The sequence below is a fragment of the Stegastes partitus genome, unplaced genomic scaffold, assembly GCF_000690725.1.
Source record: "Stegastes partitus isolate 25-593 unplaced genomic scaffold, Stegastes_partitus-1.0.2 Scaffold1366, whole genome shotgun sequence".
NCBI lineage: Eukaryota > Metazoa > Chordata > Actinopteri > Pomacentridae > Stegastes > Stegastes partitus.
Window position 1 is genome coordinate 81446 of NW_007579097.1, and position 27224 is coordinate 108669.

At 41.8% G+C, this 27224-nt stretch overlaps 1 protein-coding gene across 1 annotated transcript in view; it reads right to left on the bottom strand.

The window, feature by feature from the left end:
• LOC103370067 (transmembrane protein FAM155A-like) overlaps nucleotides 1-26732 on the bottom strand; it is an 88005-nt gene extending 61273 nt beyond the window's left edge. The window contains exon 1 of the mRNA XM_008298978.1: nucleotides 26001-26732. Within this exon, the coding sequence (XP_008297200.1) occupies nucleotides 26001-26732 (732 nt within the window). The remainder of the gene's footprint in view (nucleotides 1-26000) is intronic.
• Nucleotides 26733-27224: the final 492 nt, after the last annotated feature.

Sequence of the window (27224 nt, forward strand, 5' to 3'; positions counted from 1 at the left end):
ATGACAAAGGTTCCATTGTGGTCGTTGTAATTATGCCGAAAGTGTGCTGATGTTATAGAGCTCCAAAGTCTGCTTAGGTTGGGGTAGATAGATGGGACAACAAAACACTGTGCTTTAACATGTGAGATCGCTTCTTGTTTCTAGTTTTAAAGGATGGACACTGTTTCTTTAGATCCCATAATAAAACTATGTGGTAATTGTTGTAGCCAGGATGACAAAGGTGCTTTAACATGAGCAAAGTATTCACTTTAAATCCAACCATGATCGTTCCCTGAGCCTTAACAAGCTCATTTTGTGAACCTCACTACACAGGCAACTAAGTGTATCCCACATGTTCCACCACATAAACTGTAATTAGTCTGTGGCCGGCAAATTTAAAAAAAGGTTGAAACAAATGACATTTCATCAATTAGGACTACATTTCTCAATTATCTGGCAAAAAAACCCAAACTTTATTATCACGGTGACTGTTCAAAGCACTTGGTCCTTTAAGAGATTATACAAAAGACTGATTATAAATCCAAAAGGGTTTAAGATTTGCCTCGACTTTAAGTCAGATTTGCATGAAATAGCTTAAGAGCAGGCCAGTTACCAATGTTCAGCAGGGCCCATGGAGGACTTGAGAAACCTTTTTCTTTCTCTATCAGGCGCACCTGGAAAGTCTACCTTTCATCACGAGAAGCTGATAACATCAGGCTTCAGAGAGGCCACGCTGACATGGGACAGAATACACACAGGTGCACAGCTTACAGCAGCTCTGTGTGAGTGTGTGTGTGTGTGTGTGTCTGCCTCTCTAACACAAAAACACACACAAAGGCACTCACAGGGGCAAACCTCTGACAGCTAAGGGGAACCCTTATAGTCACAGGTGCCATATGCAACCACAGCTGTTTCTATATGAGCTTTGATAGGAAACTCTGTCCTTACTAAGAAACAGTATGACCTTTAACTGCAGTTTTTGCATTTGTGTAGTTGCTCTGAAAAACTGGGTAAATTGAAGTGTCATTTATTTAATAATTTATTTTTGTACTGGTCCTTTTAATTGGACCGGTAGGGGATCATGAAAGTGAAAAGAAAGAACAGGACACACAGTCGTCTGTGGGCAACGAACAGCAAAACCCCATTTAGAGACTCCTGAACAAAGCTATTACAAGATTCAGACAGTAATCTAACACATTTCATATCTGCCTGAGTCGCATTATCAGCTGTATTTTCTACAGACATTTCAGTATGTAATAGACACGAGACAGAAGTTAAAGAAGCAAAATACCTGAAAGTTGATTTGTGATGTTAGAGAGCTCTATGCAAGTGCACTTCTGTTGACTAAAGAGATGCAAACTGCTTCTGAAATCTACAATTTTCACTATAGGCCAGTCTCTGTGCAGAAAACTAGAGACTGCTTCGCTCAATGTAAAAAGTAATTGTATTGCTTGTAATACATCCATGGGTTGTATGCATCTTGTAATTTATTTTCCCATTCTGTCCAACGCTTCATATTAGGTTCCACTCTGTTATATTAAAATACTAGGTTTCACAACCAGAAACATGCAGGGCTTGACTCTAAATATTTGGAGCAAGGAATCAGTGGCAGGTTCCACTCGAACATTTCTTATGTCCTCCATCTTCTGTAATTTAGGGGGTTTGGACATTTTGGGCCTTTGGGTTTGGACGTTGCTGCTGAGCTGCTAGCTGGCTGTTTGAATCGGTTTGAATGAGAGCGAGAGAGGAGATGAGAGGGGAGGGGGAGTTGCAAGGGGAGCTGGGAGCTTGAGCGGGCGTCATTCGGCAAGGTCCTAGTGCGTGCAGTTTCTCATGCTGTTGTTTTTTTACAATAACAGTAGTTTTCAGACTGCAAAAAGTGCAGGGGTCCAGTGCTGCCTAATTAAAAAGTGCTTTATAATACTGCAAACCCTGTTGGTTGTCCAGCATCTCCTGTATGTGAATATACCAAGTAAATAATGGCTCTTAGCTTTCCTTTTTCATCAGTCTTCAGCTTAAAGCACCTGACAGCAGGTTTTAGTCACATAATTCCTTGTTGATAGTGAGAATCTCCAAGTGAACTAAAGTGAAAGTAAACCAAAGCGATGTTTAGAGCTGACAAGACTGTAGCCAGTACGAGGTGTGCACAGGTCCACTCCAGCTAATACAAAGCAAACTGAGGACACAGATGTTTCAACCTGAGAAAAAATGTTGTTTCTGGAGCTGCATGACGTGTCAGTAAGAGATGATACCAGAGTGAAAGGTAGAATGTCAAAAGGAAAATGATGAAAACAACTGCTTCTGTTAAGTTTAAAGCTCTGCCTTTGCTGCAGCTGTATCACGCACATATGCAGACACACAAAATGTGCATTATCGGCTAAATAACGTATGCTCTGTTAATGTAGCTGAAAGATGCAATGAAATAAAATGAGAGGGCTTGCACTGGATGACCAGCGTCTAAAAAAAATTCTCACAACAGAAGCTTTTATCTCATTGACCGGCAATTGCTCTTCTGGTTGCTGGATCACGCAGTTCCTGATCCCTCTCATAATGTAAATGGAGTTACATCTGTTAAACTGAGTATTCTACATATCAAGGCCCCATCTGGTAGAGCTATAGGTCACTTCAGCAGAGAAGAGACCTTATTAGGATAGCTCCTATTATAAAACCAAATATTACAAAAGTCAAACAATAGATCTATTTGCAATTTCAGAACGAATGTGTTTGTAGTTTATTTGCTATTGTGTGGTGAAATCGCTATGGAAAGGTTTGAGAGGAGAAGGAGGAGCATTCTAGCCAGTTATTGACAATTGCTGGAATGAAAGCAACCAATGAGGCATGGTAAAATAAAAAAAACAAAAACAAAAAAAGCACTGCACATGTCCCCATCAATCATGTTAGGGGGACTTACTAACTGCAGATGAAGCTGACCAGAGCAGAGCTGTGCATTTACACTAAAAAAATTAGCAATGCATTAGCTTTTAATTATGAATTCCTCTCATCATTCTCTGGAGCATTAATACTGCTGATGGTTATCTGTCAGAATTTTTTGAGAAATACCCTTCACACTCATTTTGTTGCTCCTCGGGGGAGCTAGTAGCCTACACAAGCAGTCATAATGCCAAATATACAGAACACCATCTGTGACTATCAAGCAAAGAGAAACCCAATGAAACCTCAGCAATGGTGCACACATAAACACTTCTATCCAGAACAGGGGTGGAAGTAGCAAGTTATTTTTACTGTCATCACTGTAAGTCATTTTTTGTTAGTTTATCTCAAATGTTGGACTTCCTTAGGTTTGAAGTTAGAGTAAAAACAAAGGACATATAATGAAGTCAAATCAGTGAACAGAACAGTTTATGTTCACCGGTCCAGGCGTAGCAGTTTGTTGTGATGACAAAAAAAATGCACAACAGTTGAATAAAATCAAGGATGGCATCGTGCTAATATGCTGGTGGTGGACCCAGGTCGAACATTCATTCAGCTCAGTGTTTGAAAACTTTGAGAGGAACCGTGAGACAGTCGGGTCAAAGGCTCTTGACATAACATTTGAGAATTAGCAAGCAGAAAAGCTGAACTTTAAGCAGACAGGAGGACTTCGTGGAGCGCCAAGGCTTGCACAGTGAAGTTCAGACAGCTGAGCACATGTAACAACACACCCACCGTTGAGGAGAAGAGAGGAGATCACTGCCTTTTACTGTGCACTCACTCCTTTGCATTATTGTGTGTTAGCGGTGGCAGCAGCTGTGGAGATTAGAATTCCTCTACACCGCCTGCCTTAATGATGTTTCATTCTGCTGTTCATTCTAAGAGAAGTGGATTGCTATATAATTAACCAATCCATTCTGCTCATGCTACATTTTCCCATCGCTTGTGAACAAGATCCCTAAATACTTAAAAAATCCTTCACTTTGGGCAGCTTCTCACTCTTAACACAGAGGGAGCAGAGACCCGTGGCCTCAAACCTGGAAGTGCCGACTCTCATCCAAACCCCTGAAGGTCACGGCTTGGTTCTTGTTATTGCTGGTAATTTTTTTGCTTTGTTGTAATTCTGGTGACGCTGCAGAAAGGCAGTTTTATGGCATTATTTGTGATTGTTACTTGAAATCAGCTGCCCACAAAGGCTGCAGATGTCTGTCTACAGAAATGAAATCTATTTTTAGTACGATGTTTGTTTGGACATAAGGGCGCCACACATTCATGCACATACACATGTAATTTTTCAAATGTAATGTGGCGATATTCTCTTATTTTCATTCCATTTTAACCAACTTGATTGACAGACTTGACTGACACAGATGCGGTAGGAGATTTGTCTACTACACTACTATGGGAGTTATAACAATGGGGTTAGTAATCGGCTACTGCTGAATAGTGAATAATAATAAATTCAAATTTTATTTGTCCAAACTGTGGAATATTAAATTGTGTTAAAGTTTCGCTTGCTTCCAGCAGCGCCAGTGGTGACTTAATAATTGATGTTTTCCCTTTGGGGCTCACTGTAGCTGTGAGCAGCTCGCTGCAAAGACAAGCCTGTTTTTATCTCCTGTTTCCAGTCCACATGCATGATTTACATACATATTCAGCTACACGGCATTAGTTTGCTAAATGAATTAAGCTCTCCAGCCTTTACAATATTTAGCATTTGACATTCTAATAAATTTGGCTTACCCAACAGTGGAAAGGAGTTTAGCAGACTTGCAATGACGCCTAATAAACTACTTTTTGTGCAGGTTACCAGAGCTCCTGTTGTGTATATCCTCACATTTTTAAATACAGATATCAGACAGGGGTTATTATGAGGCTGTCCTGAGTTTAGTGATTGAAAACAACCAGAATAGATCTCATAGTGACAGGGGGGACCCTTTTGGACTTCAGCACTCATCGAATGTTAAAGTCACGGATAGTGCCAAGCTGTGGACCTGCTTCCAACTAGTACAGAAATGCAAAACTACCTCATGGAAATTACAGTTACATACAATTTTTCAACAGCAAGGTTCGAAGGAAACTACACTGAACACCTGATACTGAGACTGCTGACACGCTATTAGCAGGAGATTGCTGGGTGGGGTCTGAAGTGATTCTTATTACCATAAAGCTTTTTGTCTGCCACTTTTGCAACCCCATGGTTTATTTGCATCCCATCAGAGTAACCGGTTTAGTTATGTTCCATGCAAACATCATAATATGCTTTGCACAAGGATAAATCGTACTCAGAATATGGATTACACCGTCGGAGCGCAGCTGTGTTCTCAGCTCAAGTCACGTAGCAGTCAGTGAGTCAATAGGTTTAGCAAAAGAAAGCCTATTGAGATTTTTTGAAAAATTATCTGCACCCTGAAATTAAAGTCATTCAGGCAGATCCAAGTGTTTATAGGTGGCCTGTCAAGAGGAAATCCAGATGTTTGCTCCTGGAATGACAGCTGTCGCCATCGCCCTACTGCATTTTGTTAAAACACTAAACAGACGCCTTTATGAGCGAGTACCCTGCTGAGTCACCAAATATAGAAAAACAGTTTCAGTTTCACTTCCAAGTATTTAATAGAAGTGTTGTTTTCTGTCTTTTTATGTTGATATTTAGACGGAACACATTTTTAAAGTGATACCTTCAGTTAAACAGTGTTTGGTTCATGCTGTCATGGGGTGTTTTCTGATTTTCCTGCAACAACACATGAACACTGACATTCTCTCACTCTGCTATAGAAAATACAGTAGCCATGCATCTTATAATGCCAACCTTTGTAGCTCTTAAACAGATCTCAACATTTTATGTCAGCACCTGATGAAAGTTAAGGAAATATTTCAGTCAGGTTTATTACACACACAGTTTGCAGTGATTTAAAACAATGCCTTTACTTACATTTAACTGTAATCACTATCTTTCCTGGATTTTCACAAATTTTTGTTGCTGACCTAAACTTAACCACAGATGGAAGTGTGGATGCACATGCCAGTCTCTGAGGAGTCCTGTGCTTCACATGCCCACCATCCACCCCAGCAGCCTCTTTGCGACCTTGTTATTGTGTGTCATTCTTTCACAAATGCATTGCCAGTAAACATAATCGAGCAAGCATTTACCTTGACCCCCAGTGTAAACAGGGAAACCCTTTTGTACTGTATGAATGTAATTTATAAGAAAATACAAAATGTCTTTTAAATATTTAAATGAACTATTTTGACTGGTACAGACACTGATGCTACCAAAGCTATTGATCACTAGAGAGCAAAAAAACTAACAAAAAAATAAACATTATGAATTCCAACCAAACACAAAGGACATTATGAAGAGGTCATTTACAAAAGCAGATAACTCCATCTTCACAAACCTTCAGAAAACCCACTTTTCCATCGTCTCCCTTAGACAATATCAATCAAACTTAAGTTATCTCTATTTCCGTCATGTCATTTCTACTGAGTCAAATCCACTCAGCTTCAGTTTGATTGATATTATCTCAAGCAAACAACAACAAAACAAGTTTCCTGAAAATCTACAAAAATAGAGTTATCTGTTTTTGCAAATGAATTCTTCCTATGTACATATATATTTTCGCAAAAGTTTATTTTCATACATTATGTATAAGATTTAACTTGCATTGGAAAATTGTGCAAGGTGACCTTTCAAACATCTCCCCTTTCCCCGGGGAAGCACACCAAAGACGGTTTACGCCGACGTCGGTGACAGAGTTCAAAGCAGTTAGAGAAGAAAGACATTTCAAATCTTTAGTTTGAATACACTTCAGCTCGGATCATCATTAGTTGATTCTAAGTCCATTTGCTGCACAATTAATGAGAAGCTGGCGAGAAGGAAATTGGAATAGTAACTATTATCCTTCCTGAACTTACACTGAAAGCGACAGTCGAGGTATTATTTTTGGTACACGAGTAAGTGGCTCGAGATTGTCGAAGAAGCAGCGAGAATTACTGAAAAAAAAGGGTCAAGTGAAAAGTGATAGATGTAATTTATAAATGAGCATGCGGTATTATTGAATCAGTCAAAAAGTAGGAAGACACCAGACAACACTGTTTCAAGTGTAACCATCATGTTTCATGTTAGTCACCTGAATCCCAACTGTTCTTCCCTTTGACACCTGTTTTCCCAAATGTATTGTGACACTATTGTGGCCATTTTACTCGATCATTTGCTTATTACAGCGGATATAAAAACACTGATGGGGTTCCACGCTGGTTTATGGAGTTGTTAAAATCATGTCAACCACAAAAATGATCACACATTTCTTTGGATGTTGCCTGCAGTTTAGTGTTTGTTACGACTGAATCATGTCCATGTTCCCTATTTTACCTGTTTATTAATCGTTATGAGGCAAGTCAGTCACATGTTCTCTGTATGCCCACTTGTATGAATAAAGTTGAAAGCAAAAAGACTTAACTCCTCCGAAGAGCAGATTTGGTAAATGCCCGGAAAGACCATTTAAAACTGTTCTTCACTTTCTGCATTAAATATTGACGAAACTGATATCAAACATACTGAAAGGGAATGTTCAACCAAACGCCCTTGTATTGCAGGATTAAGTGTTCCATCTTGAATGCATTAACCTTTATTAATTAAGCAAAAGTTTTCAGTGGTCCATTTATAGACCCACTCTGACTGAATGAGCTTAAAAATGGCTGGTTAAAAATTTTAAAAGCCAGAGAGAAAGCGCACATTTAATGAGCTTGTGTGTACTTTATGTAAAACACCTCCCGCTGTATTTACAACTTGCTTCTTCCTCAAAAAGTTCTATTAATTCTCTGTGGATAGTGGCTGTGCTGGATTCATTTGTCATATAAAGTACTCATATGTTGTGCATTTGGAGCTAAAGTTACCCTCTGTGCACTAAAAGAGGTGATTTAATTCCATTAAATATAAATGCTACTGCGTTGTCAGTAAAATTCAGTGTGTGTATACATGGCTTAAGTGCAAGTTACCGCTGTAACAAGAGCACCACTCAGCAACTGAGCATAGTAATAAAACACTGTGGCTGTCATCAAGTTGACTCTGCATGACTAAGTGAACCTGTCACTTACCTCTACAAGAGGAGGACAATGGTAATTCATATCATTAAGCTTGCTGTGTGTGTGTGTGTGTGTGTGTGTGAAAACTACCTGGCAACTATGACCACGTCTTTGTTTCGCAGATACATGAAATGCAGCCAAAAGATACTTGACATATAATTTCCAGCGCTATCAACTTGCTTCAGCTCACTGCATCCATCCTTTAATCTCAGCCAAAACTCTCGAAAACTCAGCACCAAAACAGCAGCCCGAGGCTTTCACTCCCCCTCCCCCTTACACACACCGACACACATGCACACTCCAGCAACATCAAAAAAATGGTCTGAGCGCAAAAAAGACAAACTAAGAAATCCATCTGTTAAAACACCAACGCTCGCTTTTACAGTTCAACCAACGTAAAGCTGATATTTGTCAACTTTTTTGTACGTTGCAGCAGAGCAGGCGTTGCAGCTCGGATGCTGCATAATGCAAATCAGAGACCCCATTTCCTCCAGAAGAAGAAAAAAAAAGAACTACTTCAGCAGCCAAGTCCCACTGCAGGTGCCGAATGTTCACTCCCAGAGCCTCAGTGTTTGTCTCAGCCCCTGACCCTCGAAATGTATTCTCCTTCTATCTGTCTCTGTCTCCGTCTCTCGCTCTCTGTTGTTCCTGCTGCAGAAAAACTGCAGATCTGCGTCACCAAGGACACAAGAGACAAGTCTGATGGATCTGCTATCGCTCCCTCCACTCTTTTTCTTGCTTTCACTTTCTTTGCTGCCTTCTTCAAGAAAACAAACAAACTCTCATGCAGGGTTGAAATATCTTCAACCTCAAAATCGAATCTCTTTTAGGGAGAATTGGCTGCACGTTAGTATGCATCCGCACAGTCCAGACCGGCTCAATCGGTTTGCTGGTGCTCGCCTCGGATGACCCACTAGCCTCCACAGAATATCATTTCTGTGCACATTAAAAAAAAAAAAAAAGATGTCAGCTTGTTAGCGTCCTCCTCCCCACAAACTGCTGTAGTAGTGCAGCATGCTTGTGTTAGCATGCTCGAGCAAGTGAGGACGCTAGGTGTTAGAGACCGATTAGCTGGAACGTGTGAAATCGCAGAGAACCGGCCTGAGCGCAGACGCCCATATCCTCCCCTGACCCACTTCTCTCACTCTGGTTCTTTTTTACTTAATATGCTTGCTGCAACAAACAACTCAGACTAACTTGGTGCAGAGCGCTCAAAGCCACGCTTATTCGAGCAGCATGCAGAGGTGAGTCGAGGGATGGGTATAGAAATAGGACGCCGGTGGAGGGGAGAGAAGAAGAAAAAAAAAACACACACAGAGGAGATTTACACAGCAGTTTCAGCCCTCTCAGATTACAATGGCAGCGGTAGAAACTTGCTCTAACTCATTTATTGTGGTTTCCACCCAGTAAAACGGTCCACACCACATCTTTCACTCAATTCCAACCCATTTCCTGTTACCATAGCAACCTGTCTCTTCCTCCTTTCCCAACTCTTCCTTCAATTCCACCTCTTCTCTATCATTCATCCAGCCTCACTTCAGCATCAAAACATGTCTAGAAAGACAACTGTTAGGTTTATTTAACGAGAAGGTGGCGCGGCGAGCTACAGTATGTTTCATCTCGTCTGGCAAATCGGGCGACGTCGCTCGTAATTCCCCAACTTTTTAATAGTGCACGCTATTAAACGAAGCAGCCGTGTACCGTTTAATCTAATTTCGCCAACATGAGTAATGAAATCAACAGCACATTAACGGCGACTAAGAAAAGAAAACGAGGAGAACGGGTGCGAGGAATCATTCAAACTGTTAACTTAAGCTTTTACACTCTCTCTGCCTGTCACACACACACACACATGCGCGTGGTGGTGGGTAGACTTTGCTGCAGTGGATGTGTCGCTGGTGTCTTCACAGTGACATTGGTGCTGAGTTACAGTGCTAATGAGAACTTTAATGTCACCCACACACAGAATCCTAGCAGACAGATTAGAGCTGTGATTACACTGGGCCCCGAGAACACACAGGAACACAATTATACACGCCGAGACGCACACATGCCCCCGGTCACGGTCACGCGTGTCGACAAACAAACGTAAATGGGGTTGAAGTTTCACAAGTAAAGGGCTAATAGCATCTTGTGCTCCACCTCTGATCTTCTTTTTGCAGAGATGCACAGATAGAGAAGGCTGACAGGCAGGGAAAGAGAGGAAATCCAAACTTTTGGGTCAACGCTAAAGCAGGTATCACCAAACCAGATTATTTTTGTTCCTATATGACGATACGTCTGCGACTTTCTTTGCATCCACCACAAATGCATTTCAAGTGGAAGCCTGAGGCATGCGTTTACTGTGTATTCAGAGCTGCTGATTTCAGTGGTTGCATTACCAAAGATTTACTCCATGCAGTTTTTATAATGAGGTTAACAAAGCTTCATGAAGAAGTAATGTTGCATTAACAGCAAACTTTCCATCTGGGGAAATAAAAAAACTCAACAAACCCCCTCCCTCAACAAGAACAGAGCCACACACAGGTGAAGTGGTTCAGTAAAGAGATGTAGAAGCATGTAATTATGCGGAGGGAAGCCCCGCTTCTGACAAACAGCAGCTCAGTGCTGTTGTCAGGACTGTCACAACAGCAGTTATTATACAGCTCTATCTGTGTGTGTTGGACAAGAACAGGATGATGTCTTTGTTGTCAGGAGGTTGACGCACTAAATGACACAATTTTATAATCCTTCGAAACAATAGGAAGAATGTGCTCTGTAGCTCTGTTTTTGGGGAGAAAAGTGGGATCAGAGTAACAAAAAAAGAAAAAAAAAAAAACAGAGGCTGAGCTAATATTGCATGCAGGAATCAGGGAAATGACGGTACAATGGATGGAAGAGATGAAAGAAAGGCTCTGTCAGTAATAGTCCCGCTGTCCTCTGTACAGGATATGACCCTAATTATCCGCTCTCAATCAATCACCATCATTTTCTATGCCAGAGCTGTGCTACCAGCATCTGTGTGCCTTGACTGATAGCATCAATCTCAGATGGGGAGGGGAAGGTGTAAGGTCAAGCCCTTATACTTCCCACTACCAGCCCTCCCCCAGCGTGCCCACTCTCCTTCCAGCACACCAAATCATCATCTGTATCATTCTGTGGACAATCTCCGACCCGCCTCCCTCTCTCTCTTTTTTTTTTTTTTGTCTTTTCTACCCACCTCACGTCTTCCTCTTTTCTGGAGGACTCCACCTCCCCATCTCTCCCGTCCCGAACCTCACCCTGGCTTTCGAATGGGAAATCAATAAATCCGTTTGTGAAAGTTGCCCTCATCCTCCCTCTCTCTCTTTCTCTGTCTTTCACTTTTTGGCTTATTCACTCAGACAGTCACACACATGCAGTCACATATAATGGGCCTTCACTCATATCCCACCAACACTGCTATACACACACACACACACACACACACACACACACACACACACACACAAATCATTAAAGCCTGAGACAAAGACATTTTGAAAATCTGTCTGACTAATTCAGACCTTCTTTTCATCCTGTCCTAATCAAAGACGCGGCACTGCAGGAATGAAATAAGACACACACACTGGATTATACTGTAGGAATGATGCAAAGGTGCTGGAATGCATACCATAATTAACTAATACCATGTGGACACTGAGAAATAATGAGGAGTCCAAGTGATGATAATCATGTTAGGAAAAAATATTGTTTGAAAATGCCAATATGTAGTAGAGTACACAGGGAACGTTTCATCTTTTTCTGCCTTTCAAAGTCTGTATTTAAACACACAATCCTATACACTGTTCTAGTCTTTTATAGAGAGGTCTCTTACATAAATTACACCATTGTGTCGTAAAGCCAGTTAGGAAGCAAAATGTCTCCATTTTCAAAATGTCCTTCCTTCATCTTTCTATTTTTAATTTCAGTTTAACCCACTAACCACAGTCTTTTCAGTTGCATTCATCCCATTCAAACGACGGTTAGTTTGTGTTTTCAAGGACCTACATAGGATTTCTTTCCATTGTGCAACTAAATTTGACGCTCTCCAAAGAGCATGACCTTGCAACAGTGGAAGCTACCATAAGAGTGCTAAAAGGGGGGATGTGAAGGGGGTACTGCTGTAAATCCTGCCATAAAGAGAAAGGATGGGAGACAGCTTTATCCAGCTAAGAGCCTGCACAGGAGGATTAGGGCTACGGGGAGCAAGATAGGGAAGAGAAGGAGGAGGTGAAGAACGGGGGCAGCGTTTGTGTGACGGGCAACCACCTTGATAAAAATGGAAAGAAGGAATAGAATAAATGCAAAAAAAGGAAATGGGTAGCGGGAGAAAGGGAGATGACAGTGTGGAGGAAATGTCAATACACAGATATAGAGGTCAGACTCTATAGGATTACAGTGGAAAGACGATATCTTCACCAAAACACATGCATGCCCTCCAGGTTAGAGCAAAGCAAACGCACACATACACACACAGCCACTGTCTGGACACCACAAACAGCTTAATTTTAAGCGAGCCTCATCCCCACCGTCTAAATACTCGACAACTGCCGTCTCAGCTGTCGCATTCAGGACGTATGGCGCTGCGACACAGATGAGGATTTGGCGTATGGAACAATAATTTTGACACGTCGAGCACACGTAAACGGGTCTTTTTTGATAAAATGCTAATAAAACAAAGAAGTTGCTGGAGGAAAACACAAGAACTTAATGTTTGAGCACATGTATGTTTCCATTTTCTTGACATTTCAACATCTGAAGTGATAGATGAAGTAAAAAAGCAACAATCCTGAGGTGTTTGAGGTGTGATGTTTGCATTAATAGTGCTTTTTCTTAATTCATTGTTGTGTGCTTGTGATGTTTGTTGCTGTAAAGAGGATGTGCACAGGTAGAACGGAAGATTAAAGATAATGATGCCTGTTTCCCAAGTGGGTTTTCCTGTGCTTTTGTATGAAACTACATTGAAATTGATTAGTTTTTTTTTTGTTAATTCATCCCTCCTTTTTCAGCACCATTCCGAAAGTCATAATTGCTGCTTGAACATCAAAAACAGTTAAATGTTCCAAATCGTAATATTAATACAAATTAAACCAAAAAGCTTTACAGTTTAAGTGAAACCTGTAAACATATTTCATAGCAGTAAAGTGAAGGTTCGGTGGTTGTTAATATGACTTTTTTTTAGGGGTAGCCAGCCTCATGACCCTACAGAGGACAAAGCAGTGTGTAGATGATGGATGGATGGATGGATGGATGGATGGATGGATGGATGGATGGAACAGCAGAGGTTCTTCTTCAAAGGATATCTGGACTTCTAGGAAAGTTCCTGCAAAAGCTAAAAGAATATCTGCAAATATGCCCCCTCCTTACTTTGTGTTAGTTCAGATGTGCTTGCATGCTTTACATAAGCAAAGTGTTTAGCTCATGCACATGCCTTCATCTGTTAGTCTGTCTCGGACAAAAAGCCGAGGTACAGCGGTGTGTCACAAGGCTGTGGTAGCAAAAGGAGAGCAGCGTTCCAGTTCCTCCTCTGTGCTTTTTTTGAAAAGTCAGTGATAGATAAATAATTTAGGGAGAATCACAAAGGGGCCGTCAGTGCCACTGTAAAGAAAAACTGCAACAAAAGAGACGAATCAGGACAGGACTGGAGCTCCATCCATGCCAAACAGGTGGTTTGCAAGTAGGGAAAAATAGACAAGAAATATAGATTTTTTTAAAAAGAGGAATAAATACTTAGTGTGGTTAAAAAGTTGAAGAAAGAGTGACACACTTGCAAATGTGGCACATGGGGGAAGAGGACAAATGCATGGAGGTGTATTGGACAAACTTCAGTAGGTGAAAACCCCCACTAACCCCTCCAACATCCCTTCTACTTCACACAGACACACACACACACACACAGCAGGTGAAAAACCATTACGAAGAGGTGCTGATAAGAGCCTCATCATCAGGTCAAGCTCCCCTCCATTCCTCTTCTGTCTTGCTTTGTTCCTTTTCCATGTTCTATCTGTACCCATCAATAACCCCTATCTCTCTCTCTCTCTCTCTCTGCCCCTCCCTGCTCTATCCACAATCAAATTACTCGGACCAGAAGAAGTGTGCTGGGAGAGGATACAGCTTGCTTAGCTCACAAAATCCTCAATCGGACCACCAAACTCAGGACTGACATACTTATATACAGGCCTGCATAACGCAGCAGAGCAGGCTCCTCGGCGGCGAGGTGGTTGCTAGGTGCCACTGGAGTAATGATGTGAATAATCAGCCTCTTTGGCTTCATAATGAGGACTGCGAGGAGGACAACACAAACTCATTTGCATTGGTTTTAATGGAGGCGTTTAGTGTAATACGGTGTAAACGCTGATTTGGAGTTTTTTTTCCACACCACCTTAAAAAAAAATTCTTTGTAGGAAAAACACAAGCAACCACACATGAACCACCATTTGGAAATAACAAGATGAAATGTTCAACCTTCCATCTTGCAATGCTAGCTACTAGACAAAGTTAAAATATCCATCGTGATTGAAAACATTTAGATCAAAGCACAAGTCCGATTTTATTTTCACAGAAAATCTGCATCAGTAAATAGGGTAACACTTCATAATAAGTATCCGTAATAACTAGTTAATAGATCATTTGTAAACTGTTAATTAGTGAGTTATTAACCACTTGTTAAGTGTTTGTTAATCGTTTGTTGATGATTTATAACAATGCCTTATAGATAGTTAATAACCATTTACAAACTGTTAGTTAATGAGTTATAACTGACTTGTTAAATGTATATTAATGATTTACAGCCATACCTTATAAACCAGTCATAGAGCATGAACAAGCCATTGTGAATTACTTACTAATGACTTGTTAAGTATCAGTTACCGTGTTACCGTAAATAGATATGAAGTCAACTGGCTATCGTTCTGCTTTTATTTGATCAGTTGTGACTTTATATTAAAATAGTTAGACTTGGATTTGTTAAATAAAAAAGCAAAGTAGATACGTCACCCTGGGCTCCTGGGAAACGATAACAAACATTTGCTATTATTTTCTGACTTAAATTAAATTTGATAAATTGAGGAATTAACCATCTGATTCATTCAGAATGAGAATCACTTGCAATGTAAAATTAAAATATTGAAGTTTTTTTTTTTTCTTCTTTTTGAAACTTTTTATTTACATTTTTTTATCTGAGACACGATAAGTGATTAAAAAATAGATTTGTGATTAAAAAACTATTTCCTTGAAGGTCTTATAATTGCTAAAACATATTTTCAATCCCTTCAAAACTTAAATATATAAATTAACAGAATTTAATAAATATTTTTTGAGATATAAATTTTTTAAGGGATCGAAAATATGTTTTAGCAATTATAAGACCTTCAAGGAAATTGTTTTGCTTTTCAGAGTTATGCTTATTTGCTTTCTTGGCAAGAGTTAGATGAAAAGATCAATACCCCTCTTATACCTGAGTGGCAAATATGAAACTAGCCCCAGCAGCCACTTAGCTGAAACCACATGTTGGCTCCGTCCATAGGTAACAAAAATCTCCTCAGAAGCTTGCTAATTAAAATCTTAATCCATACAAACCCAAAGAGTTAAACTGACAAACTGTAACAACGCCCTGCAAAACCACAAGTGGTTCACCCTGCTTCCACTAATAAGCTAATCATCATCATCCGGCTTCCTACTTAACAAGCAGTCATGAGAGCGGCGTCAATTTCTGCATCTAACTCTTGACAAGAAATTGAGAAAAGTGGCACATTTTCCATCATGTCAAACTATTTCTTTCTTTTTTTTTGCAGCGACAGTGGAAACGGTTACAACATACCATTTCCGCCGCGCCACCATATGCACTCATGCATGCAAATACGCACACATTCGCTCATTGAGAGAAACACTAGGCTGATTAAAATGGAAAGGATTACGTAGGGAACAGGTGCTCAAATCAATTGTTTGGGACAAAACCCGGCGACGATACAGTATGTCTGGGGACGTCAAGGCTGTCTGACACAAACCCATCATGCTGCACACATCAGCGGGTATTCCCTCTAATCTAGCCGTTCATTTGTCATTTCCTCTCCCTCTCCAACCCGCTCGTGTTTGCTTCTGTCACCTGATGGCTGTCAGCGTCTCTCCGGCTACGCGTGCATTTTGTTTGGTGCTACAGTACGTGTCTGCTCACGCTGTGTATATACAGTATGAGTTTGCAGACATGATACTGCATGTACATGTGTCTCTCTTCTCTCCTGGTTCTGCTTTGCCTTCTCTGAATCAGGACATGCTGTGAGCGACTGATGATGATGATGACTCAGTTATGTGAGAATGTCACCAGAGTCTGGGAACTGTGACTGGTTTCTGTCTCTCTGCTCAGGCTGTAGCTTTCTCGGCACGCTTTGGTATCGCTGCTGTAAGTTTCTTTTTTGTTCCCCTCTCTTCTCTTCTCTTCTCTTGTCTTCGTATGAGAACAAAATAAGGATGCGACTTTGTTTATACTTAAATATATTCCCACAAACCAAAAGTCAAGTTAGATTTTTGCAGGTTTCGTGCAAATCGGAGTAGACATCGCTTCAGTCCTGAGGCCGGTGGTGGTGTACTTGAAGCTCTTTGGCTTTAGAATAACTTAGAAGGGGGCTCACAACAATAACACTAACTACCATCCATAAATGTGCACAAACACACAGCAGACTTAAAGTAACAACAACTAGCAAGACAAGAGCTGTCGTCCTCAAATGTATTCATACCCTTCCATTAAAGAAAAAGCAAAATTCATAATAGTCACTCAAATAAGTAGAAACTGAAAAAGTAATAATAAATACAAATTCGCGAAATTACAATTTAGTGAAATAAGACATTGCTTTTGAATTGTAGTTGAAAAGTATAATTTTCAAAAACAAACGAAAACTGTCCTGGACAGATGAGAGCACTTTGCTGATGAGCAGTGGGCCAAAATCAGAATACCTGTCAACAGGTACAGAAGTCTGATTGAGAGTTACAGAAAACACTTGATAGCAGTGATTGGCTCAAAGGGTTGTTCAACAAAATATTAGTTTATGGGTCCCATCAAGCTTGTTTGCTTATTTGTTTTTTAATATTTCTGTTGAACCACAGTTTAAAAGCAATGTCATGATTTTCATTAAATTTTTATTTATTATTACTTTTATCAATTTCAGCTTATTTCAGTGACAGCTGTTTTGTTCCTTCTTTAATGGGAGGGTATGAATACATCTGAGGACGACTAGTTGTGGACTCTTACTGCTCCCTCACAGACAACAGATCAATGCTCTCTCACTGGTGCTGCTAGGCTCAAGTTTCTTGTTTCTGCAGCTAAGGAAAGTGTCACTTCATACCCATTTACACTGTTTAAAGCAAGTTTAACTCACCAGCAGCAGATAGTTTGTAGAGAAGGAAACAACTGACTTCAGACAAACTTTAGACTGGGAGAATATGGCTATCTCCTGAACGACGCACAAACCACTGCAGCTCCAGTGCGTATCATACTCACAAGAAATAGTTGTTTATTCATTTGCAACCAGCCCTCTCTCTCACCCGCAGATCACAGAGTGGTTGCACCGATCAAAGATCAGATAAATGCCACGGCAGCACATTATGTCTTCTGTCTGACCTTATGTGTTGAAATCACTCTCCTGCTCTCTCTCGGTTGCTTTCAGCGTGACAGGAACAGTCATTGCTAATTTCAGTGTCACATCAGCTTTCATTATCGTAGGTTAAAGGCTGCTTCCAAGCACTGCTTCATGATGCAGTTACACTTTGGAGGACGAACGATTACGTACAACAAATCAAAAATATATAATGTAATCAAGGTGGTTGAAGACAGGTTTGAGGTGGTTTAGGTTGGAGTTTGGTCCAGGATTTGTACCTCGGCTTGTGACAAAATGCTGCCTCACAAGTTGAGCCCATGCGAACAAAGCAACCTGCTCTCCGTGCATGCGAGTGGTTTGATTTAATAAAAACTGTAAGCTTGTTTAAGATGAATCCCTTCTCGCCTGGAGAGAGGACAAGAGCTGATGACTGCAGCCGGGGGAGGTGACAAAAAGCTGCAGTCAGCTTGGATGGGTTCCAGTAGTATATACAGGGAGTCACATACGCATTCATCAGAATCAGACTGAATATAATGGCACTTATCTGCTTGTTCTATACAACTTTTACAGCTACAAAAAGCTGATGTTCTCGATGACATACCACAGGGCTGTTAAAAGGGCTCATTGTGGTGGTTGTGTTAGTGTTCATTCTTTAACCCTCGTTCGTTAAATCATTTACATTTTACGCTCTCCCACTTCAGATTCATTCATAATTCAGATTCAAATCTAATGTGCTGTTCCATTCCATTTCTCCTCCAATATGCACAACACCAACCGAAGCTCACTGATATTACACTTCAAATAATGTCCAAATAGCACATCTTTCCACTCCCTGCTTTATAAATAGCTTCCCCAGAGCTGCTTCAATGAAGTTCTGATTAAATGGATTCCATTTTTTATCAATGACTCATTCCATTGAAAAGCAAATTTCTCCTCCTTTCAAATAAACAATCAAGTCTACTGATCATTGTCAGGCTAATGCACAAGAACTGAATTAACATGTGCATGGTAGCACTTATATATGTCAGATAGTTTGTGTTTTAAAATCAGGGTCCTTTAGATAATCCAGCTAGTGTTCCTTCAAACTGAACTACAGCAGCCAAACCCTGGACACAAGTGCAACATATGGACGGAAGCACAATGGTCACCGATACTGCTGTAATGCTAATGGTTTCATATAGGTAATATGTGAGACACCACAAAATATTACTAGCTTACATGAAATCCTGATGTTTACCGATTCAATGCCTGCAGCGTTTAATGCATTTTGTACGGCGTTGTCGAGCCATTTCCGCTCTCTTGCCACTCCTCTCCCTTCACTTTGTCACAGAAAATCAAACATAACACATCACCCACTCATCAACTCATTTAGCTAAGCATACCAGCGAGAGAGAGGAGAGAAGAGACAGATAGCAAAGTGTGTATTCGTAAAAGTCCTAATTTGTTTATGTCGTGGATTTGATCGAATTGGACGCGTTAAAGGAACTCGTCGCAACTTTTATCTCATTATGAGCGGTGCTGGGCTGCGGCCTCCAAGCAATTGGCTGAATGCTTGTCCTTGCACGCAGGCAACAATACCCAGTCACACCCATGTGTATGAACAAAGCCTGCACAGTCTTGTAGCTTTTTTAACCGACTCAACCAGTCCCACACAGCAGAGAAACGGGACATATACTGCTATGACGCTAGCTGTGTGAGGATTAAAAACTCTTTCTGAGCAGTGGCCCGCAGAGGAAAAGGGAGGAAACTATACAGAGAGACGGAAACGGTTGTGGATATGTTGATCGGAGCTCAGGCTCACGGCAGCGAAGGAGGGAACTGTATGGTCTCATTGTGCTGTGTAGACAGGGAATAGAGGATGACGAAGAGGCGTTTCCATGGGAGTGCTGCTGTGTTCTTCTCGAACAGATGCATTCCCTTATCTCCTGCCTGGGGAGAAACAAACACTGGCAGCTCATATGAAGGGGAGTTTCCCTGGATCTATTTGAGCTGCATAGAGAAGCAACAGAGCCCTAATTGAATTTGAGGAAGAGAGACAAAAGTGCAGGACATCCACCAGGGCCGTGCCGTCTGTGTTGATAGCAGAACCATCTGTACATTATGTGCTCTGACAAAGCCTCCTTTCATTTAATTTATAGAAAAGCTGTTCGTTTTAACAAATGCGCCGTTTAGAGCAACGTGAATTTACATTAAAATGAAATGTGTCAACAGAAACATACGCTGTGTCAGTATTTCTTCTTATCCTGTTATTGCCAGTGAATGTCTAACGATCCCAAACTGAGAATACAATACAAATATGAATACTGTATATAGTGTACATTTTATTTTATTATATGAATTTATTTATTAATTAACAAGGTCAATGTGCTGAACAATGCATGTATTGTACCAGATATAGCAAGAAGATGATTTGTGTTCACTGTTAGCATCGATTGATATGATATGATATGATATGATATATGATACGATACGATACGATACGATACGATATGATACTAACCTGTAACCTGTAACCTGCATATAGCTTCAATTTAATGTGGTATTTTTACATATTATTAGCCATGATAGCGATAGGGTACACTTGGGTTACCTTGACATTTAGATGCTTTAATGACTTTACTGATCCACCTACTTTGTGACACAAAGTTATGAAGCGCTTGTCCCTATCACACAATGCTCCTCTAGTGATGTGAATAATATTTCAATCTGAACCCATAAAATATGGACAAAAAGTCCCAGAATAATGGACATTTTTTACTTCCACATTTCCATCACAAATGGGCAATCTTCATCTGTTGAGTAGGATCATGTAATACAGTCAGAGGCTTGAGCGACTGATGTGGCGTTTGTCAGGTCAAGAAGAAACTTTCAGTCTCAACTGTTGGATGGATTGACATGAAATTTGAAACAAACTTTTCACACAGTGGCATCATCAGGGCATAATGTCTGTTTACCCAATGTATTACAAGCAAAAGCCTTAAAAAAAAATAACGCTAACTAAATCTGACATCAGCTCCCAACAGCCTCAGCTGTACTCTGTGTTTGGGGCTAGCGTGGAATCAACACATAAACCTAAACAGCTCAATTAAATGAGGACTTAACTGAACAGTTTTGTAGAAATACATAGAGGAGTAAAGGTGACGGAAAAAGCAAAGGAGCAGAGAGGGAGGATGGAGGAGCATACAGAGGAATCCGTGTGGACAAGCCTGTAATTGAAGGGAAGGAAAGGACTTTAACCTAGATCAGTATCTGTCACTCCAGCAGGAAAGGAGAGCTCAACACCCACATATTTCCAGAAAGGCAGAAGGGAAAGAGAAAAACCAAAGGCCCCTGATGGGAAGACAGTCTATGAGGAGGAGGAGGAAGAGGGCGAGGGGGGAGCGGAGGTGATGCAGAGGCAGATACTGGACGTGTGCATGTGTGATGCCGCCGCTTCCTCAGACCTCTGGCACAGATGGGAGAAAGACAAAGCGGGAGAGGATGTGAAAGTAAGAGAGAGACAGTGACAGATAGAGGGAGAGAGGAAATCAACATGTTGAGACAGAACCCTGGAGACACAGCCACCAGAGAAGCAGAGAATTATGGGAGTGCAAATTAAATTACACCGGAAGGGACAGTCAGGTCTGGACCTGCAGGAAACACTGCGCATGGGGCCCTGCTGCGTGTGTGTGTGTGTGTGTGTGTGTGTGCATGTGTGCGCATAAACGTATATGTTTGATTATGAATGTTTCATGCTCATAGGTGTCTCTTGAGAAATAAATCGCAATCCCAAAGGGACAATTTGATTCAATAAAGTGTATGTGTGTGTGTGCATGTGTGAAATAAACAGGTACATTCAACAGAGAAAAGGTGTGAAAAATACAAGTGGCTTATGGATTGCCTGCCTGTGTGTGCAGCTGTGACACAACAGAAGTATTAGCTTTGTACATATGTGCCTTTGAGCGTGTTTAGTGCCAGAGTTTAAAATAGCTTTTACTGTTCTTAACTTCTAGCTGCTGGATGTCAGAGTACACACCAATCACGCACCTGGTTGAGCTTGTGATTTTATTAAATTTTTTTATCCAGCCCTAGAAGAACATCCAATTCAGTGGACATGCAGTGTAGCTGGGAGGAAGCATCGCACCACCAGAGACGGGAAGAAGATAACCAGCTGGAGGGGTTGCACAATGGGGCAACCACGGGAGGAGAGCAACTGGATCAACGGAGCAACATGTGAGACGCAACGCGGCACGGAGCAAGCCGACCCGAGTGAGTGAAGAAAGAGGGTCTATGACCGCATGGATAAAGCCGGGAGGATGAGCGCCCCTGTCCTGTGACACGGACAGAGTGTAGAGTTCTGCCCAAATGTGTGAGTAGCTCCGGGTCGTGACAGCAGTCTGACGTGTTGATGTGAGTGTGGGCTACAGATTTTTAGAACTTGTCACTAGCAGTATACTCTGGTCCCCAGGGTCCCTTTGGAGGCCAGTTGAACCCGTGATAATGGAGCCATAGGGATGGTCAATAGCTGAGGACAACCTTCCAGTGGACAATTAAGCAGCAAAGTTTGCAGACACTTAAGTACCCAGTTATCCTTTTTTTTTGTCTTTTGAAGGATCTTTTGAAGACACTTTGCTTGTGAAGTAACTTTTAATAGTTTAATTACATTGCTTGTCTTTTAAAGAGCTGAACATGTTTTAATTTGAATTTGAATAAGAATTGTGGAGGGTACTGAGTTGGTTCCATCATTGTTTTATTTCAGTTCATTGTTTAAGAGTTTTAATCTGTCTATTTTACTCCTTGGTCCTCGCACAGTAAATTTCATGTTGCCATTTACTCATCTCAGATCAAGTATTTCTGAAAGCATCTGCTACTGAAAACCATATAAGGGACGCACCAAGCAAGGCACTTCCAACAAAAAAAGTATACATCAACAGGCCTTGTTCATAAGAAACATTTGGACTTGTCAAAGTAGGAACATCACAGGTGTTAGGACTGAGCTTAAGCGTCACATTAAGCCATGATAGTGTGCCAGTGAGCCATCACAAGCCATACCACGGCCCTGAAACTGAAGCTGCTAAGTGGAATTCAGCTACCGTTCACTTCATTGTTTACTAAATGCACTTCCCCTATAGTGACGTGTCTTGGGTACAAAAGGCAGATTACAAGATCTTGTTGAAGCATGTTAATACAGCAGAGTGGCGGTGGCAGTCATCTGACAATGATAACTGAGTAAAGGAGGTGGGATTTGTTATGAACCTCAGTCAGTGACAGCATACGATACTGAAACCTGAACACAGTTTCCTTCTTCTGACATTCTCTCTTTTTTTAATTTGTCTTAAACATTGTTTCTTTTTTAAGTAATTTCTGTAACATTAATTGTACCTTTTAATAATGCTACTCAAACAGTACAACAAATTGGAATAATTGTGGAATAGTACACAACTAGGGCACTAATGAGTATTACATGTAGATATAAGAGAGGCTATTGGCAGCTTTGTCCTTCCTTTATGCTAAAACACAGGATAGGTTTACAACATTTGTAACTAAACAGTGCACATGGTCATAGTAAAACATCTCAGATAAAAATACAGGTCAGCAGCTGCCTCCACATGGAGTGGATTGTAAAAAAAAAAACACCAGTGACTACTTTTTTCCGCTGACAATGCCAAGCCTCTGTTTGCATTTTACTAGTATATTACACATGCTGGAGGTTTGTCCATTGAAGCAGCTTCTCTGACTCACATACAGATACTAAACTCATGCTTGTAGGATATTTAGAAGCCCGACAAACTCACTTTTTGGAAAGTCATCACTTTGATTTACTATGTTGAGTTTGTAAAGTTCTATTTTCGTATTAACTTTGCAAAAAATTTGACGCCTACTTTACAGCATCTGCTTTCCAAACGTATTAGAATTCTGCTTATTTTCTAATTATTTTGGATTTTTATTTTTTTTTTAAATGTACTAACAGGCAAACTAGTAACATGTTTTTCTGTCATACAGTAAACAAACAGGTTCAGTGCCACCCACCATTCAGATGAAACCAATGCTTTCGAATGACGATGACGGCAGCCCACAATTTACATCTGTTCATGAAGATTACTAAGCTAGTTGTGTCTTTTTATGCGAGGAGCATGTGTGTATCTGCTGTTAAGACATATTGATATTATCGCCTAACTGACATTTTCCCATCTTCACTGCTGTTATTTTTCTTCCCTTAGCTCCTGCGAATTCACCTTTTAACCTCACTTATTCTATTATCTCTTCATTCTTTCATCTGCTAAAGATGCACAACAGTGACACCACGCAAATAACGCAAACAACACGTAATGTCACGATGTCAACTCATTGAGTGTTAGAAAAGAAAGTATGTTTTTTTTTTAATTGTGGATAAAGAATTTACAAGAGTGGGGAGGCCTGAGATGAGAGAAAGCAGAGATAAGAGTGAATAGAAATAATTATTGTTTCAAGCTGCCTAATGTCTTTTTATTGTCCAGCAGAGTGCTTCTTCAAGGAGCAGTGGCTTGTGATGCAGGCCTGGGGTGCTGTGCTTTCACAAAGGTCACACGAACACTGAAGCAGATTAGCAATTCAGATCGGGCTAAAGGGGCTAAAAGGCTGCTGTAGCCCTGCCTGAGTCTTATTACATTAGCAAAGAGTAGGAGTGCAAAAGCACACCACTGATTAGATAGCATAATAAGGAAGCAGCTATAAGATGCCATAGGAAATAGTTTCATGCACATACATATAACACATACATATGCATGCACACACTCTCTGGCAAACGAGCATAACAATCAGGTATGACTCACAAAAAGCAAACTACATACTCTAGCACATGACTCCATTGTGACAGTTTATCCTTTGTATAACCTCCCACTAACTATCCTTCCTCACACACATGGATTATCAGCGCTCGCAGGCCAGCACCCTGACCATCTGCCCTCGTGCAACATCTATCTTGCAGGAATGGGTTTAGGTTGCAGTATCATTATGAGAGCAGTTTTCAGGGAAGGTTTCCTGCTTCCCGAGGTTCATCCTCCGACCTTTGTTGTATCGCTGTTGTGGTCGTAACGCGGCTCCCCCTTGCATCAGGTACATTTGATAACAACTGCTTCTCAAAATCTTAATGTTCAAGATGGGGAAAATATAGCGCGTCAAACTAGAAAACGTGTCTCGGCACAAGAGTGAAAGTCAAGCTACGGATACAGTGCAGCACTCTAATGATGCATGTACTGTATCTCCACCAGGTACAGTGCAACACCAGGCTAATATCATCAATTCTACTGTCCTTGTCAGGCCTCACTCCCACGTATTCCCTGTCTTTAACTAGATTCCATAGTTTCCATACCACTGATTCTCAAACCTGCTCACAGAAGTCCCCCACACTGCATATTTTATATCTCTTAAGCCAGACAAGTAAATATCCAGGTGTGGGTAGACTTGTAAGAGCTGGAGAATATCCTGTGGTAAACAAAGTCCAAGAAATGAGGTTGACTGTCGTCTTTGTGTCAATACAGTTAACTGCATAACCACACTTTACTGCCACACCGCCAACATAATGTATATAATTGGAGGTTTGCACAGCTAAAGAGGAAATGTCCAACTGTCAGGCCTTTTGCGGAGCCTACTTTCAGCACCATGGACAGTGAACACAGGCTCATGCACTTGTTATGGCGAGACAAGCCTCTGCAACAGTCCAGTGCACAACAAATGAAACAGACTAAAGTGTAATTTAACCGACATATCCCCTCCCCGTTTCTCTTTTCAGGTGTCTCATTGTTCAACACAGCAGAGCGGGGTTGTGACCACGTAGGTAACATAAGGCTAAATGTCTGTGCCTGTGTGTCTATAGGTGACACAGGCCCTGGTATATTAAATGCTGCTGATTTGCACAGCATGTGTGCAGGTCAAAAAAAGGAGCCCGAGACATGTGTTTTGTTAGGCTGCTCTGCTATTGGAACAACAAGTATACTGAGGGACAATGCAAAGCCTGGATTAGGTGCAGAAATCACTGGAGTGCTATTAACGATATTGAAATGTGCACCACCAGACAGCCTCCCCCCCTTTCCCTCCCTCCCTCCCTCCTCATCTCATGTAGCTGTGGCATAAACCTGGACCTTACTCCAAAATGTAAAGCATCACTTGCACAGTTCAACAAAAACAGTCCAATATGACAAATAACAGGCTTTGATTTTTTTGTATTTGTTTTTTTTCATGAGGTGCAGCTGAGTGTTCATGCAAAGCTTTGACAGCTCCAGCTGATGCTGTTGGAGGCACTGGTGGCCCTACTGGTAGTCTGAACTCGAGATATTAAATACCAGTATCCTGACAGATATGCCCAACGGTTGCCATGACGACCGTGAACCCACCCCCTTAAAAATGCACTTGCGTGTGTGTGCGCGTGCGCGAACCCGGCCTCGTTCTCAGTCCTACCTTGCACTCCTCCATGCACGTCCTAACCGAGTATACATCCGTCTCGTATTTCAGAACCAACAGTTCAAACTCCCGGTAGTTCTCCTCCGCCCGCTGGTCAAGATGCTGATAAGCCCGGACGCACTCGCTGCATCCCCGCAGATCCACCCCCTTGGCCATATCCAGGGTGCAATTCAAATCGTCCGGACTCGTAAACCCGTGAAACAAATCCAAAAGTGAGTAGGAATTACAAAAAGAAAGGTACAAATCGCTCAGATTCACGTACGCCAACTGTGTCCCCTTTTCCCCTCCGTCAGAGAGGCCCTGGCACACGGTCTTCGCGTCCGTGAAAGTAAAGCAGTCTTTGGACACGCTGTCAGGGAGACAGGTGTCCATTCGCCACAGAGGTTTGGTAGAATTCCCTAGAAAAATAACATCTTGCTCTCTGGCGAGACGGTGGGGGTCGGGTGATGTTGGGATATGGTGTCGCTGGAGGGAGTTTGGGTACTCGCCCATGTCCGTAATTGCAAGCCCCTCGTCCGACCGCTTGTCTCGGGTTCGCGTCAGTTTCGCCTCGGCGCAGAACCACAAGTGATCAGAGAGCAGGACGGTGATGAACAGCAGAGAGGCCAGCGACAGTCGCCATCTCTGGGCCCGCTCCGACTCGGTAAATGGCTTCTCGTTCTCTCGGGGTGCAAACCAGTATTTTAAGCCTTCGTCATGCTGCCGACGCATCCAAGCACCCCTGGTCATATTTTAGGAAAGTGCTGCCCTGGCCGACTCCACCGCGGGGGCTGCTCTGCCACAATACTCATTGACTTGTTGGGAGATGGACTCCGGTTGGTTCTCCTCTGTAACGGTGGGGTGCCGTGCCTCCGCCGGTCCAGGGCGCTCCACTATCGCGCCCGCAGCAATCGGTGCTATTCCGATCCAATTAGCGTGCCCGCACAGATTAAGCTTCGCGCTGCCGCATCCCGGTTCTCCATGGCTCTCCGGGGGGAAACGGCGTCCTCTTTGACCGCATGCCCCCCTTCTCCCTATACCGTCCCTCCTCGGGTTTGTTCTCTCGTCGGGGGGCGCAGGGAGACCAGCTGTTGCGAGTCTCTCGGTGCTGATGCTGCGCGTCTGCCGCCGTTCGCTTTGCAGATTCACTTAAAGGAGAGCGACGAGCCTTTTGATGCAGGCAGGCTGGTTTCTCTGTCCCGTACCTGGGCGGAAAGCCTAGAATCCTTTCTCCTGTTGGCC